The sequence below is a fragment of the Argiope bruennichi genome, chromosome 8 (assembly GCF_947563725.1).
Source record: "Argiope bruennichi chromosome 8, qqArgBrue1.1, whole genome shotgun sequence".
Lineage (NCBI taxonomy): Eukaryota > Metazoa > Arthropoda > Arachnida > Araneae > Araneidae > Argiope > Argiope bruennichi.
In genome coordinates this window covers 20695884-20713980 of record NC_079158.1, presented here as the reverse complement: position 1 = coordinate 20713980, position 18097 = coordinate 20695884, and the positions used below count along the sequence as shown (strand labels likewise).

At 27.1% G+C, this 18097-nt stretch overlaps 1 protein-coding gene across 4 annotated transcripts in view; it reads left to right on the top strand.

Annotated features, from left to right (window-relative positions):
- The first annotated feature begins 9385 nt into the window (after positions 1-9385).
- Positions 9386-18097, top strand: part of LOC129981026 (bromodomain adjacent to zinc finger domain protein 1A-like) — a 43917-nt gene continuing 35205 nt past the window's right edge. For 3 of the 4 annotated variants that reach the window (XM_056091629.1, XM_056091628.1, XM_056091631.1), the window contains exons 1-2: positions 9386-9839; positions 11341-11616. In XM_056091629.1, the coding sequence (XP_055947604.1) occupies positions 9727-9839; positions 11341-11616 (389 nt within the window). In that variant the 5' untranslated portion in view covers positions 9386-9726. Of the gene's footprint in view, positions 9840-11340; positions 11617-16782; positions 16959-18097 lie in introns of those variants that run through there. The other variant, XM_056091630.1, reaches the window with a different exon arrangement.

Genomic DNA, 18097 nt, shown 5'->3' with positions numbered 1-18097 from the left:
TGGCAGATCTACATTTGAACCGGGGGGTGGGGACTAAATCACCATAATTATAATTAAAAATTTAATTTATAAGCTAATTTAAAACCAGTGGGAGTGGTCTCCTAAAACTTTCCCGCATGCTTTCTCATAAAGGGGTTATCGCAGAGTTCAGGTAGCACAGCCTGTCACACAATATTGTTCAATACTGTGCAAAATTATATGATATTAAACAATATTCTGCAATATTACGAAAGTAGATCAATGACATACAATATTTGTGTGCTATTAGGGAAAATTCTTTACATGGCACTGGCGTACAATAGTTACAAAATATTAACTTTTGGTGCGAATTTAACATTTTTATTGAATCTGTCGTGTGATACCCGCCGAGTTCTTACACGATTGATCTATGGTATATGGTTAATAGTATTCGAAAAACTAATTGGTGCTTTAGACGCGTTTTTCTGAACCGATTGACACTAAACTACACTTGTAGTCACAAAATCACAACCTTAATTTTATATATTTAAGTCTTTGCATCTTTTAGTTATAGAGTTTACATGCTAATGAGCCGGCGTCCTGGCATAGGGGTGGCGCGTCTTCCCCGTGACCTGGGCGTCTGGGTTCGAGTCCCGGTTCGGGCATGGTTGTTCTTCCTGTTCTATCTGTGAGAGGTGTGAATGTGCCTCCCTGTAAAAAGGAGTTGTGCAAGCGAATGTGATGCGTGAATAGCTAAGACGTACTCTTGGCCCTAGTTGGCGCTACTAAAACAAGAGACGCTCCCTTGGCTTAAAATCACTGACTTCGTCAGCGAGCTTGTCCATGGCAAGTGCCATTATAAACAACAACAACATGCTGATGAAAGTAAAGACCGAGAGACGGTCAGCCCTTTCTCTATTCGGCTAAAAATTGGCTAGGTGTTAAATCTTTGCACCGAATTTTTTCCATCTAGCTAGTTTTGTTAGTTATCATATGAACTTATATTCGATCGAATGGACAGAGAGATTTTCTCTGAATGGATTTTGCTCTAAACTTCATAGAAACCTACAAATGCGATGTTAAGATCGCATACCTAATCTCAATCATCTAGCTGGAAACAATTTTGAATTAATTTGTAACAAATTGAAAGGTATAATACCAAGAATGTGTTTTTCGAACTCATGAAGATCTAAAACGTGGGGATTTTTGATGCAATTTTCTGACAATTACAATATTTAATGTATACTTCATATACCAGAAGGTAATAATGACGATTTTTCATATCTTTAATTATATTATTTTAATTAATTTTGAAGGATAAGGTAATTAATGAATAAATATTATAATTAGGTTATTTACTTGTTAGAGATTATCTAAAATTATAATTAAGATATTAAGTTTTAATTAATTTTAATTAAACTTTGTTAATACAGTTATTAAAGGCGATTTATTGTAACGAAATAAATATAAGTGTAGAGATTAAATTCAAAATTATTTGTTATTCACAGTAAAAATTACTTGAAATGGGATCTATCTTTCATGCAAAGAAAAAAAAACAATTATCAATAAAATTAACAGTACTCAATGCTCATGTGACTCAAAACACTGAATACACGGATTTCCTTTAAATGAATTTCTTCCAAAATTTTCAATTAAGATCAATTCTACAATTTAGATATTAAGATCTAATAACCAATTTTATTTCTTTGCTGGTTCATTTTTTAAAATTATCATCCTCATATACATAGGGACAGAACACATATGATTTCTAAAATTTTCTTTAATAATAACCCAGGTAACACAACCTATTGCATAATATTGTACACTATGTGCGATATTATATGATATTAATCAATATCCCACAATATTGCGAATATTGCCCAATGTCTTACAATATTCTACAGTATTTGTGTGCTACTAGAGAAAGTTTTTACATTTGATAAGTCCTAAAAATCTCGATTTCCTACAGTTCTTTCTCTTGGAATTCAAATTGAATAATTATTCTTTGATTATTATTGTCTTCGAATTCGAAATGAAAAAGTTATTGCGTTTTATCTATCTGTAAGTCTATGTGTCATTTTTTAATACAAATGTACTTTATTGTGAGGGATTATCAAAATATATGTCACTAGAACTCCTATATTTTAATGTATGCAAATAGCAGCCTCTGAGTTTTTCCTGTCAAAGTTCTTTTTCCAGAATCTTAAGTAAGAATTTTACAGAACAACACTGAAGGTTACAGACATTTTGAAAGCATAGAAAAAAGTCATTTTGTGTATGAAAAATTCGTTAATGTATGTAATTCTTTATAAAAAGTTAATTTTAAACTTGATATCTACTATTTCTACCAAGATATATTCCTTCCAAGCGCATTGTTAGGGTATCTTAAAGATATTGACTGGTATTAAGAATATAGAATAACCTCGTAACCGCACAGACATTCATTACCGAACATTCGATTAACATTCGGAAGAACATCATTACGTTTCGGACTCGTTAGTCAATAGACCTTGTACTTTAATAGACGGGGCTGTTATATTTTTCAAATAACACTATCTTTATTATTAACTTTAATTTTTTGTTATTAAATATCAAAAACATATTTTTATATATATTATTTTATTTCGAGATCATTGCAAAAGCATACGCCAGCACCAGGTTTACTCAAAACCATTCTCATCGTAAATATTGTATTATTTAGAAGCTTTCTTGGAAGAAAAAATAAAATGAGTCGCATTTCAGAATATTAGAATAATTTTGAATTAAATAACCGCGATTTTTACTTATAATAACGATAAATGTCTGTACATTTACACTCTACAGTTTTGATTGTTTGACTTAGAACTACCATATCCATATCCTTTGAAAGATGGGAATGCACAACTCGGAGCGAATTTTTTTATTGGAAATATTAATTTGTTAAAAATTTAGCAGAATGTTGGTGTTTTTCCTCTAGCATTTATGAAAAAATAAGGGAACGAAAATAATTTAAATGTCATCTTAAAATTTAAAGAAGTATCTTTTCACTATTACTTATTATTTTATCGTTTAAATTTTTTTCTATTTTCAGCCACTTTTTTAATTTACTTTGAGCATATTTTCCAACAATAAATTTCCCATAAAATAAAATCTAACCTGCGTCACATTTCGCATACATGAGAAAATTAGCTTTTCTCATAGTATTACCATCATGTTGATAATATATATTTCTACGGTCAAACGCATTGTTATAGCATTAAGGTAGGTTTACACTCGGTTAGTTATAAGACGGCTAGTAGATAGCGCATGCGTAGAAAGGCTGAAAAATGCTGCTCGTTCCATGGCAAGTACTTGTCCCAACAGGACAACAAAATGCCGCTATATTGTATTTTTCTTACTGAGCATAGGTTTATAGAATTTGGCTGGAAAAATTAATTACTTATCATAAATTAATCCCGCCATTTTTTGCTCTTTGTTCTTTTTTTATGCGTGGTTGTGTTTTTTTTTCCCCATTTTATTTGACATTTTTTTCTTTAGTTTTCCAAATTTAGATATGTTAACTTTTTTTTATATTTTACTATGTTTCTTTATTTAAATATCCATCATTTTAATTCAATACGCAATGAAAAAGAAAAATTCAGGAACCCAAAACTGCAATTTATATCCAAACATGGAATGCCTGAATCTATCTTTTGAAATTGTGCAAACATAAATCGGTCCCTTTCTGCGCATGCGCTGTCTTACTGGCCGTCTTATTACTAGCAGAGTGTAAACCCTCATTCACTCGAAATTTGATTAATTAGGTAGGAGCCAAAGAAACTCTTATTTAACCTTTGCATTTTATTTTGTTAATTAATTAATTATTTTAAATGTATTACATTTTCATTATTTCACTCAAAAATTTTAAAAGCAATAATTATTTCGAAATAGAAATTAAAACCCCCTTTTTAAGATATTCTATCAATATTTGATTTATAAAGTAACTAGCCCGTGCAACCGCAGTTCTGCCTGTGTCTATTTGTTCAATGTGTTTATTAGAAAAAGCGAAATAATTTTTCTAAATTGTACAGTTTTTATATTCAGTCCATATAAGAATTTTTATCCGGGGAAAAAAAAAAAAAAAGATTTTAGTGTCAGAAAAAATTTTGTTCCTGACACTCCCTCATAGTAGAACTTCTGACTAACTTACCTTTAGACCATTCTATGAAGACTTTCGGTGATTTAAAACGTATGCTTTAAAAAAATTGAATTTTTTTTTTTTTTTTACTTCTTCTCTGGAATTGGAAATCATCAGTAGCTTGATGGATCACTAAAAATTAGCCAATAAATATAGAATTAATGGGATGAATTCGATAACTGAAAGATTGAAACGATAAAACGTTTAATTGCATTAATCATGCATTTTAATATTAATTACTACTAAAACAGAATTCCAGCAATTTGATAACACAGAAGTAAATCATTTTCATGGAACAAAATGGAATATAAACGCTGGGAATACCAACGCGCGTCTAAATAAATAAATGTGAAAATATTTTAATTGTCTTTATTTATTTCTGAATAGAATTCTATTTAATAAACTGAAGGTGAGTTTACATTTAACCAGTCATAAAATTCAAGTCACACATGAGCAGAAAGAAGATTGCGCATGCGCTGAGAGTGCAGACAACAGCAAGTTCTTGTCTCAACGGTACAAGTACTTGCTATTGTACAGTTTCTGCGCATACGTGGTCTTACTGGATGGATTGTAGCTGGCTGAGTGTAAACCCACCTTCAGTCTAACAATCAATAAAAAGAAGATTTTATGGTATGATGTCTGTGCGCATTAAACTTTTAAAATTACTTAAATATGAGACAAAATTAGTTAAAGAAATTTCAACAACTTTAAAAGACGACTTTAAAAATATCTAACATAAAGTACTGTGTTAAATATAGACTTAACGAAAAATGTTGCATACGAAAGCAAAAGAAAAAAAATGTCCGAATTGCAACATTGGTAAAAGTGCATTCGTGATAAGTGTAATTAAAAAATAAAATAGATTTGATATTTCAAAAGGGAAATAAAGATATTTTTATAAAATGCATTTAATTTAATTTTAAAAAATTAATTAAAATTAGAAAAATAGCTTTTTAAAAATGAAATTTATGTCACTAAGGAACTCTTAATTTTTTTAAACTTTAAAATGGTATAAAAATAATTTTTGTACAATGATTTTTCAAAAGTTATGGCATAAAATTTATTCCAACTTCTATTTCACGTTTTTGCCAATTTCAAGGCTTTTGATTCAAGAATTTCATTTTGAAATCACACAATTCTTTCACCTATAGTTTTAATGAGTCTGAAGGGGTCTGTCATTATTTATAATTATTTTTAATTAAAATTTTAAACCAGATCTGGAAGATAGCAAGGCATAATTATGTTAAGGTTATTCCAAGAACTCGAATAAGACATTATATTCAATTTGCCCTCGTGTGAGAAAACCGAAAATTTGCATGTCACTCACTTCATGTTCCAAAAGGGCCCATTTAAGTATATCTCATTGTCAAATTCAGTGAACCATTAGAAATGGATGAAATCATATCATCATGAAATCAATCATTGAAGAATACAGATATATCTTGAACTGTGAATTCACACGGACTTTGATCAAGAATGACTGAAATATATCCGAATTGATGTGGATACCTGCTTAAAATTTTATCCAGGTCAAATATTAAAACACAGCCCTTTGGAATTTAAATTCCTCCTTTTTGAATCTGCAATCACCTCTCCCCCTCCAAGAAAACCTTATTATGGGAAAGCGAGAGTTGAAGAAAGTGAGAAGCTGAATTTTGTCTAAAAAATTTTTGAACCATTATGTCAAGCATCCTATCAGTGCATCTGAATTATTATTAATCTCTTTATTAATCAAACAGTTTATAAAAATTAGCTTATAAAGCAATTAGAAAGGCAATTATTTATAAAAATATAATTAATATTTCCAAAATTATTTAATAATAAAATGTAATGATTGATAAATCGAAATACATAGTTTTTTCAGAGGAACACCAATAGTATCATTGTTAGGGGGGCTCAACAAACTTATTCGGCTGCTGGGAAATCAATGGAATGAATATCCACTTTATATTTTTTAATATATAAAAATTTCACATAAATAACTATTTAAATTTCTCACAAAAGCCTTTTTAAAAAAATTGGTTAAAAGTATAAGTGCATGCATCCTTACAAAAATTAGCGAAATTTTGCAAATATCCTCGAAACGTTTAAAAATGTGTTTAAAAGATTTCTATGATATATCATTATGATTTATCTTTAGAAAAGTAAGAACAGTCTAGATTTAATACTCCTTATGACGTTATTCTTTTTGGTTTAATATTGAACTGAAGATTCTACTAGGAAAGTTTTCATTGAAATTGTTGAGATACACTGTAACTAAAGAAAATATACTTCAAAAATTCGGAATATTTTTTTCCGTCGAATTAAATTTAAAAAAAATAACTCAGCAATCGATGTCTCTGTTACTGAAAATACAAAAAGAATGTGAGCAGAATGTTGATTAAATATTTACTTCTTGAGCTGAATAGTAAAGGAATTAACTCAATTTTTTAGCTGTTTACACAATTTATTAGCTGTTTCAAAGCGCTTAATTCATTTTTGCTGATTGATAAGTATGTTCGATTAATAGAAATTTCATCCTCTGGATCCAAATCTAATTCACATTGTCTAGTCTTTATCAATTACTATTTGCATGATTTATTTATATTATTGCGATATATCCTCTTTTGCTTCTTAATCAAAAAATTATTTTCAAACGTTCATGACTCGAATGTCAATGTCAGAATGATATTTGCTTTCGGAACTCAAACAATGATTTGAATTTAGGAATTTTCGAGGTAATTCTATATATTTTTATATTAAATTGAAAAAAAAATGAATATTCATTCTTGATTTAAAGGAGTTTTGCTTTAGTTCTGAGGATTAAATGTTAAAAAAAAGAGAAAAAAAAAAGGATTTTTTTTTAAATTAAATGTAACTAATTTATCCCACAATTTTGCGCCTTCTGGTAATGGCGCCAAGGAACTTTCTCTCCCTGCCCACCCTAGTAACACCACAGCCAAGTTGCTATTCTCCATTCATAAATGCTCAAAGCTTGTTGTCATGGTTACCTATGAAATTAAAAAAAATGCTTTAATGATCTATATTATTTTAAATAAAGATTTTGTAACAGCCCAAAAATACATAAATGATGTCTGTGCAGCGCTATTTAGATTTCTTTTTTTACCAGAGTTTTTGTTTAAAGATATCAAGTTTCTTTAATATCAAATACTTGGAAACAAAAAATACCACTTTTAGCGAATTGACCAGCATTGTATTAGATTGCTCAAACCACAGAATTGCAGCACGTCAAGCCTTCTCGGAATTTCAAGAGCCTGAAAATGCACTTCCTTGAAGAAAGGAGAGCAATTTCACAAGTCTTGATCAATAGCTCGATAATTTCTATGATATTCATAGATTGGATTTGGATTTCATAGAATTGTTATATGTATTTCTGTTAAAGATTCTGCTATATATAATTCTGTTCTTTGTATCTCTATTAAAAATGACCGTATGTTTAGCGTCAAACTTGTTTTCAAACAAATGAGATCGCGTTTTATATCTTTTAAGTTTCCTTAATTTGTCTTCAGATAAATTCCTTTTAGTGTAACAGCTGACAAATAAGATAAATAACAATTTTCTGATAGATTATTTTAAACCATTGACAAGTGATTTTCCAGCACCTAAACCCCCCTAAAACGACGGTTTTTGAACGTAGGAAAAACGAATTTCAACTTTTCAGCCGATTTAAATCATTTTTTCATTAAGTAAATAATAATTTTTCTTATAGATTGTTTTAAACTATTTTTCATTAAATAGCAGCCAAGCTTTATATTTACCATTTTTCTCTCATTTCGACGATTAGTGTAAGCGTGGCGTGTAATATTGAATAATGTGTTTTTTGAAAAAAATTGTATGCTTTAAGGGAAACTGGGGAAATATTTTGAACCCCAGTAACCCTATTAAGTAAAACCCTATTAACCCTATTAAGTAAAATATCTGAATTTTTTCAAATACAGTTTCTTAGATAAAATTAGGTAATAAAGTAAAAATTCTTGTACATATGAAAATAGTTGCATATCATCTATTCTATTTTTAGCATTTGTACTTGATTAATTTTTTTCAATTTTACTGAGAAAAAATCGATTAAAAATGAATATCCATTTTCAAAATTTCATAGAATTTATTAGGTCAATCACACATTTTCAAAATTTAAACTATTACATAAATGGCTAACTTTAACATGTTGTGTAATATTTCGTAAACTGTCAGAGACTTTATTACTTTGTCTATTTATGTTTTTAATTTTTTTTTTGTAAATGAATGAAGAAAATAATTCTGAACCTACATTTATTCCTAGAATTTAAACTTGTTTTCAGTAAAACGATTTCTTAAACCACTTTCTCGTTCTCTCTATCTTTTTTTCGCCTTTTAAGACAAAAAAAAAAAAAAAAAAAAAAAAAAACATTTGAGATTCATTGGATTTAAGTAAACTTGAAACATTAATTCAGAATTGAAACTATGGTAAAGTAATGTATAGATTTTTCAAAATTAATTTAGGTATACTTTATTACTTTAACATCTCGGTTTGAAGCCCCATGAGGGTTATTATGAGGCGAACCTGGAAAGTTTGAATTTTGGTCAGACGGCGATAATGGAATTACCAGCTGTCCGAACTTCCGTGCCATATTAGTAGAGAATACATTTAATAATAAATTTGCAATAGCTGAATGAAATATTCAACACTTTATGACTTAATATTTACAGTATTTTTACTTTTAAAGTAATTTTTTACTTATGTTTTAAAGTAATAGTATGATAATGATACCTTTTCATTTCTTTAAAACTAAATTATACTTTATAGCAGATAAATTGTTTATCTTCCGAGCAAAAAGTAAAATTTTATGGCAAAAATATAACATTGCAATGGATGCAATAAAATATCATAGAAACAATTTTTGAATCGAGAATAGTTCAATGTAAATTTCCTTTTCTACATAAAGAAATATTCCATAATTTTGGGGAAAGATAGACTTCAGCAATGTATTCATAGTTGACGCGGGATTACTAAACTGTGTAAGCTGCCAATAAAATGATAATAATAAAATTGAAATGATTAAAAAGCAAAATAGAAAAATGAGAGATTTTGCGTAAAGCAAGAGCAGGAAGAATCTTTCATTCTTTTAAAATCATTTCGTAGGTGTTGGAAATATTAATTCTACGCTATTTTTTGAAAATCATTGACCTTTTGAAATTAAACTTGTCAAGCAGGTTTTATATATTTGCTTGATATCACAAAAAACATCTCAACTCTTTGTTAAATTCGGATGAAGAAGGTACTGAACTTGGGGAAACTGGCATTAGAGCGGTGTAACCTATTGCCGCGAAAGCTATTAATGCTATTGAAACATGAAATATAATTGTTTTTTATTATTAAACATTTAAATATTATTTATAATTATATAATCAAATTGTTGGAACTTTATTGTGATTGTCTGTCCCAGCATTCAAGTACCGGTGTGGATTATTTATTTTATTTTGAATAATAATAGTACCGTTGCGGCTGGCTAGTTTTTTTGATTTTAGATGAACACTGAAAACTGCTAATGGAATCTTCGTCTGTACCATTTGACATTCTCACTCGCTGATCTGCTAATTATTTATTTGAATTTCATTGTTTTAAACATTCCAAAATGCCTTTGAAAGATCGGAAGCCTTTCAAAAGATTGAAACCACCGAAAGATTTGAAACCAGATGAAGAATTGTTTTATTTGAAAGCTACACATGAGGTCTTCAGAAATTACGAGTAAGTCATATCTTCTATCTGACCTACGTCATTATTTTTCAAGAACGCAATGTGGGTTACGGGTTTTCGATGAAATTATTTTCATCAAAGATCTGTTATAACTACATATTTGCCTTGAAGAAAGTAATTGAGCTTCGCATATGTTTTAAATTGACGCTTCTAGCGAATTCATACCGCATGTATTGTCTCTCTTGTGGTACGCAGTAGGCTTAACATTAATATTATCTGAAATTATAAAAGAGAAATTGATTTTTCTAAAATAACTTCTGAAATAATACATGAAGTTATTTTTATTTATATTTTGATATCCAAAATATGGAAATTACGAGGAAATACGAAATCAGTTTCATGATTTCTCTTAATTTTTATTCTATATAAATTCTTTAATTTCTTTTATGGCAAAAAATGACATTATAAAATTAAAAAAAATATTTCATTAATAATTATCTAATTGAAAAAGTTAAATATTTTTATAAAACAAAATCATAGCAGAAGTTCTTAATAATTTAACTGTGATACTGCTCATTTTTAAGGGAATTAATTATATAATAATTGTGGTATGCTTTCATTTGTTTACATTGTTGTGAATGAAATATTTTGTATATTAGAAATATTTATTTTTTTGTAAGATCTTAATTTTTTTTTATTAACATTAAGTTCATTCTTATTATTCAGTTTTATGTCTGAAATTGTAATTTTTAAATTATGTTTATTTTTTACATGAAATTTTAAATCACTTCAACTTTATTTGAAATTTTCCTTGGTCTTTACACAGAAACTGGAAATTATAGATATTTTTTAAATTCATGTAAAGAGGGTTTTACATCTCTTGTATTACTATTCTGTTCTAATAATACATGCAGTAAAATAATGTTATAACAGATATCTTTAAAAGTATTGTTTAAGGCATTTTTGCTTTTACCAGTAATAAAAGAAGTTAACTGAACATATTACTTGGAAGAAGTAAAATTTGCTATTGTTCATTTTTCAACGTTTAGTGCTGAAGCAAGATACATAATTAAAAATAAATTAAAAATTTTACATATCAAAGTTATATCATCAGCAATTTATAAAATTAAAATCTTGATATTATTTTATTCTTTAAATTGCTTTCTTCAAACAGATAATTTTGGAGATATCATTTATAAATGTCATTCGAAATATCAATTTTATTAGCCTAATTCAAAATTTTTGAGAATATAGCAAATTGATTTGATTTATGCATTTTTCAAATAAAGTTTTATATTAGATTATTAAACATTTAAGACTTTTGAATAGAAATTCTGTTCAACTTCGACTTGCTCTTATACATATTAAACTATAGTTGTTACTGAACAAATATGCAAAATACTTTAAAAACACTTTTGTATATACATTTAAGTCCTATAACTATCTGGAGTGTCTTTTTTATTGCGTGACTACTATTTTTAAAGTAAGAAATTATGTATTACTTACCAACTACTAAACATTGTGTTGATGTTGCTATTTTTTTTTTTTTCAGTGACTTCTTTGAACGAGTTATCATGTGCAACAGTCTTGTGTGGACATGTGCTCTTACTGGAAAATCGAATTTGACTTTTCAAGAAGCTGCTGCTTCTGAAGACGCAGCTCGTCAAAGTCTTAAAACTTTCCCAAGTGCTTTAAGAAAGCCAATATTATATCTCGCTTCACTAACTCAAAGAAAACGACTAAATGAATTGTGTGATGATGTATTTAATTATATGAAAGATAGGTATTTTATTGGAGAAGAAGTAGAAGTTATCATCAATGGAGTTAAGTAAGTCCATATGTTGTTTTCTTATTTCCTAAATGATTTTTTTGTTTGAAAATATTTCTTAAAATAAAATCTATAATTTGTCATTTTTAATGCTATAATGCTTTTTAATTTAACCTGCCATTTTTAATATTTTAAAGTTATATTATGAAATATATATAATGAAACCCAAAATTTTCTCGCATACTCTTTAATAAAGTTGAATTTGCATTTTTTCTCAATGGATTAAAATCAAAATTTGGCATAAAACTGTGCTGACTATGTGTACCAAATTTTATCCATCTAGCTCTTGTTTTGTAGTTCTATTAACTTATATTTGAATAACCAGACAGATATCTTCAGAATAGAATTTGCTCAAAATTTCATAGAAATCTACAATTTTGGTGTAAAGACCACACGAAATTTCATCTGTCTAGCTCAAAACATTTTTGAGTTATTTTTGTTACAGATGGATAGGCAGATGCTTCCCAAAAATGTCTATTTTTGAACTTGGGAAAGTCTAAAACAGGGAGATTCATCAAAATCTCGAATTCAAATTTGGCTTTTTTTATTATTTATCTCTCTATATTTTGTATATGAAAAAGTAAAAATAATTATAAATATTCTACTGGGCAGACCATTATACCTAGAATTCTCAAATTTGACCTGCATTTATATCTGGGATAGTAAGTTTTCACTACCTAAGGAGTTTCCTAAATTTTAATTAAAACTCATTCCAAGTTTTGACATTTTCCTTTCAATGATTTTGTTGTACAAAAACCATTTTTATGCTGCTTAAAAATTTAAAAATAATAGTTAAGCCTTTCAGTAATATTTTTTATTTCTATATAATTTTTTTTCTAATAAAAATTTATTTTATTAGAAAAAATAATTTAATAAAAATTTGTTATATTTTACACCAGTACTTTACATTGACATATAATAAATATATTTAAATATATGCTTAAATATATTTTTAAGTTTCTTTTTTAATGTGTATTATTTATAATTGAGTGTTTTAAATTTAAAATAAAAGACAGACAAATCAAATCTAATACATAACCATACAATGAATTTTTAGGTCTTGAGTCTTGAATTTTCTTGCCCCCCCCACCCCAGCAGCTATTTTTTTTACTACTGATACAGAAGCCAAATAAGAAATAATTTTCTACATGGAAATATTTGTTATGATAAACTAAATACTAAATACTTGCACTTGTACCCAACTAATACTTGTTATGATACTAAAACTTACTGGTAGATGCCCCCTCCCCCTCAAAAAAAAAAAAAAAGATTTCTTTGAAATCTTATCAAACAGATGGCATTTTTTAATAAATAAATGAATATTGGCTTCCGAATTGCTTTGAGCCATTCATCTTTTTTACTCAATGATCTCTTGCATTTAACATTGTTGTAGAGAACCCATTTCTTGTCCCTAGTCATGATGCACTTCAAATTTTATTGATGTTTCGGAAACAAATCAGACATTGCCACAATCTTTTTCAAATGCTCATTTTTTCCCCCCTTAAGAACATTAGGATCCCATATGCTGAACTTTGAGGTTAAACCTTGGTGTTTCAAATGAACATGAATGGTTGAATTTGACTAATTTAATCTTTCAACAATGCCACAAGTTGTTATTCTTTGGTTTACATCAATTAACATCTTTATTATGTCTTCATCGGCTTCCACTGGCCTTCCAGAACCTGGTGCATCTTCAACATCAAAATTCTAAATAAAAATTTTGCAAATCAGTTTGGCACTGTCTTTCTGTCGGTCCTTCTCCTCTACATCGGATAATTTTTTTCTTGCTTGAACAGCATTTTTACCTTTTCAATAGTTAAAAAGTGAAATATGCCTAAAATGCTGATTTCACTTTCCACAGGGCTCCAAACAAAAATTACTGTGTTGGAAATTTTTCCACCAGCAAGCCTTGCTACATCAGTTGTTAAAATATATAATGATTATGCAGCTTAAGTGTGAAGTCGGTTGTGAAAAAATCCGATTAAGTCCTCTATTAGGAAAAAACGATTACTTTTTGAACAACCTAATATATATTCAAATGCATATGAATACAATATAATTTTATTTTTAATGAAGGTGAATGTGTGTACACATGCTGGTGCTCAGCAAGTTAGTTAGATTGCTTGTCATAGTTATTTAAATAAAATTTGATATATATTCAATTTTGGTGTGTAAAATTTTAAATTGCAATCAAATTTTGTCAAAAAAATGTTATTTGGAATGCAACTTATTGTTTTTCATGGTACCAAAAAGCACAAAATGCTAACTGCATGTTGTATATTTATACAAGAAAGTTCAAAGGAGATCTCAATTTTTTTTTTCTTTCCGTCTTGCAGGATATTCAGTATCATATTAGGTTTTAGGATTATCTTTGGGGGGGGATGTAAGAAATAAATCTATCAAGGAAATAAGGAACATGTATACATATATGGTCGCAATTATTCTTATTTATATAAAAAAATATTTCAATTTATTATTTTTTTGTAGAAATAATATTTTAATGTTTTGTGTTTGATTTTCTTTTATGAAATAAAAAGAAAATAAAGATTTTTTTTTTCATTGCTAGTATACCAGATTGCTCAATTTAGAAAAGAATAAAATCAAGCAAATATGTGGAAATCCCCCCCTTCATATTTCCAGTTCTTAATATATATATATATATATATATATAATTTAATAATTTAGATTTTGTTTATTTGAATAGGAAGGGCATAATATGATTTTAAAAAAATTCATTTTTTAAAAAGTTAATTTCAAAGTTTAGTAGTTTAACTTGTAAGGTATTTCTTTCTTTATCGATATTCAAAGTCAAGGATCTCTATTTGTGAGCAATAAAATGTCTAATGAAGTGTAATAATCTAGAAAAGTGGGGTAATTACAAATTATTATTAGTTATCAAAAATCTTGCTTCAGCATCAAACAATTTTTTTTTAATGATTAGTAAACCATTTTACTCATACTATGCAATTTTGGGGATCTTAAAAATTTTAGTGAGCATAAGTTTTTATTATTATTATCAAGAAATAAAAACAAAATGAAGATTTACTTCCTTAAGAATTAACTTAATGTTTATTGAATAACTACATTAATCTCAAATATTAGACAGAGGTAGGTTGTTCTCCTGTTTAGTAGAAAAGCTGTTTAATAATACAAAGAAAAAGAAAAATATTTATTTTTGTAAAATATCTTGTTTGTTTATTTTATTTCAAAATAAAAAAAGTTATATAATTTAAACTAATAACTTAGGTCTATCTTATTAAAGAAGTAAAATCATTGAAATAAATCTAAATAAACTATTTTGTTGTTGTTGTTGAATAATGTGATTGATGTTTGTCTGTAAGTGAGTATTCTCTACTTGGTATATCACCATTTAAGTAAAGTGTCACATCCTCACTTGAAACTTGTTTTTGTACTTAATGTGTTTCAAGTTGCTTCAATAGTATTTAGTCCATATTTATGAGTCATTTGAATTCTCATCTGGCTTGGCTGTTCTTTAAATGCGTTCATGTTACTGTGTATGAGTTGATCCCCCCCCACTTTAATAAAAATTGTGTAGAAAAAGATAAATATGATTTATTATAAGTATGTAGATGTGAAGAATTAACAACAACAAAAAAGACGATTCAACTACTGCTGGCTAATTGGTTTAGAATTTCTAACAGCATTTGTTAGAATGGATAGGTGTCATATGTTTATTTGATCTATGTACATAACTAATTGTGAGTAAAACATCATTTCATGAAAGCTTTTTGTAATATTCAATTCACCTAATGATGATGAAAATAAATAATTACATTTTCCAATTAATGGGTTTTTATTAATTCAGAAATGATAGTGGATAAAAACAAAAATATTGGATAATGCGATTATATATATCTTATCCAATTTCAAGGATTATAATATATAGAATAATTGGAATTATGATTAATATTATGACTATTTAGTTAAACATTTAACAGTGAAGCAGTCATTCTTATTGTTAAATGGTAAGCATTAAATCAAAATTTTTATTAGAATTAAAGAGGAATGTTTTCTCATATCTTAGAGCATTTTAAATTTCAGAAGATAAAAATTGAAAGTTATTCTTACCAAGAGCAAATTTTAAATAGTCATTTAAAAATGATGTACTAATGTTTTATTTACTTAGGGTTGGATAAATATTAGCATAATTATTAAAATTGAAACACTGCGTTTGTAGGAAGTTAATTTATTGTTTGTAATAACATTTTCAATAGTTAGTATTGAGTAATATTTTGTATCTGATTAATGAATTATCATATTTTTGAAAAAAAAAAATATTTTATCATATGGTATGTATAACTGATTGGTTTTAAGTGTAATATGATGATTCTCTTAAGTGTAAAATTCTGCATTGGCATCATAAGTACTGATTTCTTTGTCCTGATAATTAATTAAATTCTGAAATTTATATGGAGTATATTTATATGAAGTATTGATTTTTATTTTTTGAAAGAAAGTAATCTTAAACACTTAAGATGTTTCTGTTTTTTTTTTTTTTTTTTTTTTTTTTTTTCAATTAGTTGATGTTAATTTTTTATAGCTTCTTTCATCAAAATTTTTATAATGTCTGAATCATTGGATGAATAATTCTCATAGTATGTAAAATTATAAATTTAATTTAATTTTAGTATATTTAAAAAGCAATCAAATGCAGAAATGTTGCAAAAATAATGAGTTTTATTTGATAATTATTTGAAAATTTTGATATATATAAATAATAAAATATATAGTTACAGTAGATTGGAAATTATTTAAAAAATAATGTAATTAAAGTAAAATTTTTCTATTAATTCTTTTACCAGAAATATAAAAATTACTGTTAAGTTGAATATTAATTGTGAGGGATATAGGAGAAAAATTACTGTGGTTAAGTTCTTCATTAAAAAAATACAGTTTTTTAAATTCTATAGCAATTATATTTGCTGCCTAATTCCGAACTTTAATTCAAAAATATTAACTAAATGTCAAACATTTATATGCGATCTAACAAAAACATAAGGGTTTTAGATTCTTCTTCTCGATTTTCCTATCGCAAGGGAATTTCAGCTAAGAATTGTAGAATTATCCCTTTTACATCATGTGACCCTCTACGACCAATCAGTGACGTTGGCGCGCAAATGGTATTAACGGAATGGCGCTTAAACAAGTTGTGTTGATGGCACGCTTTTTAGTGTTGTGTTTTTATATTTGTTTTTGAAAAATGTCGCTATAATATTCTTTAGTACTGATTTTTATTCGGTTTTTAATATGGCTCCTAACGGTAGAAAGTCACAGAACTTAAAAAGCGCAGCTAAATCATGTCGCAAATTAACTGATTTGTGGTAAGTGGTTTACCTTTTTCCTGTTCGGTATTAAAAGAATGTTGTCGATACTACATATTTACTTTTTGTTTTGTGGTTATTTAGTATGATATTGTAATATTTTTATGTACTTCGCAAATCAACGACCGGATTAATATTTATTTAGTACTTATATTATGAATTCTATTTCACATCTTGTCTTATCTTATTTCTTCTGAACTAACAGTGTTTCGCTCTTTTTGTTACAAAAAAGCATTAATTTGTTGAAGTTGAACAATAGGTAGTGTTTGATTCATGTTTATAAAGTTATTTTTAAAGTACTTATGATAGATGTTTATTTAGAAAACGTTTCATTTGCATTTACATATTACATGTTCAACATGCTTAATTTTCAAAATTGTATCAACAATCCTTAATTTTAATAATTCGTACGTTCGTTTTTAATGGCTTATTTGCATTCCTTGTTTTATTTGGACAAAGAATTTTATTTCTGTAATTTCTGCTGCAGTTAAATATTTCAGGAAAATTCTAATTGAAAAAAAGTTCAAAAAAGTCATATCTTTTAAATCAACAGTTTATTAATGGAACAAAATAATGGTCTTTGGTATTGTTCATTTCATGATAATTACCAATTTTTTAGAAAAAATGATTTATATGTGCATGATATATTTTCTTTGCATACGCTTGCAATTGCATCATTTCTGTGTTAATTGATTACAAAAAAGTGATTAAATTTATATGTTTATAATACAAAAAAATTGCAGTTAAAATCTGCATGAATTTGATAGTAAATATCTTTTTTAATTTTTTGTAATTAGTCAAAAATATGGATTTCAAATTTTTTTCAGTTTTATGTTAAATTGTAATTGAAATTTTCACGTTTTAAAGAATATATTGTGTTCTATCTATGTAAATCCTAAATTATTGTCAAGATTGTGCTAAATCTTATAATTTGTAAAGAATGAAAATTGTTATTGAAGAGGAGACAAACAAGTAAAATATGGGAACTTTCAAGTAGCCTATGAAAACAACTTAACAAATTCAAATCAATTTGTTATAAAAGAAATTTAATATACTCATTATTTTTACAAATTCAAATCAATTTGTTATAAAAGAAATTTAATATACTCATTATTTTTATTTTATTGAATTGCTATTAA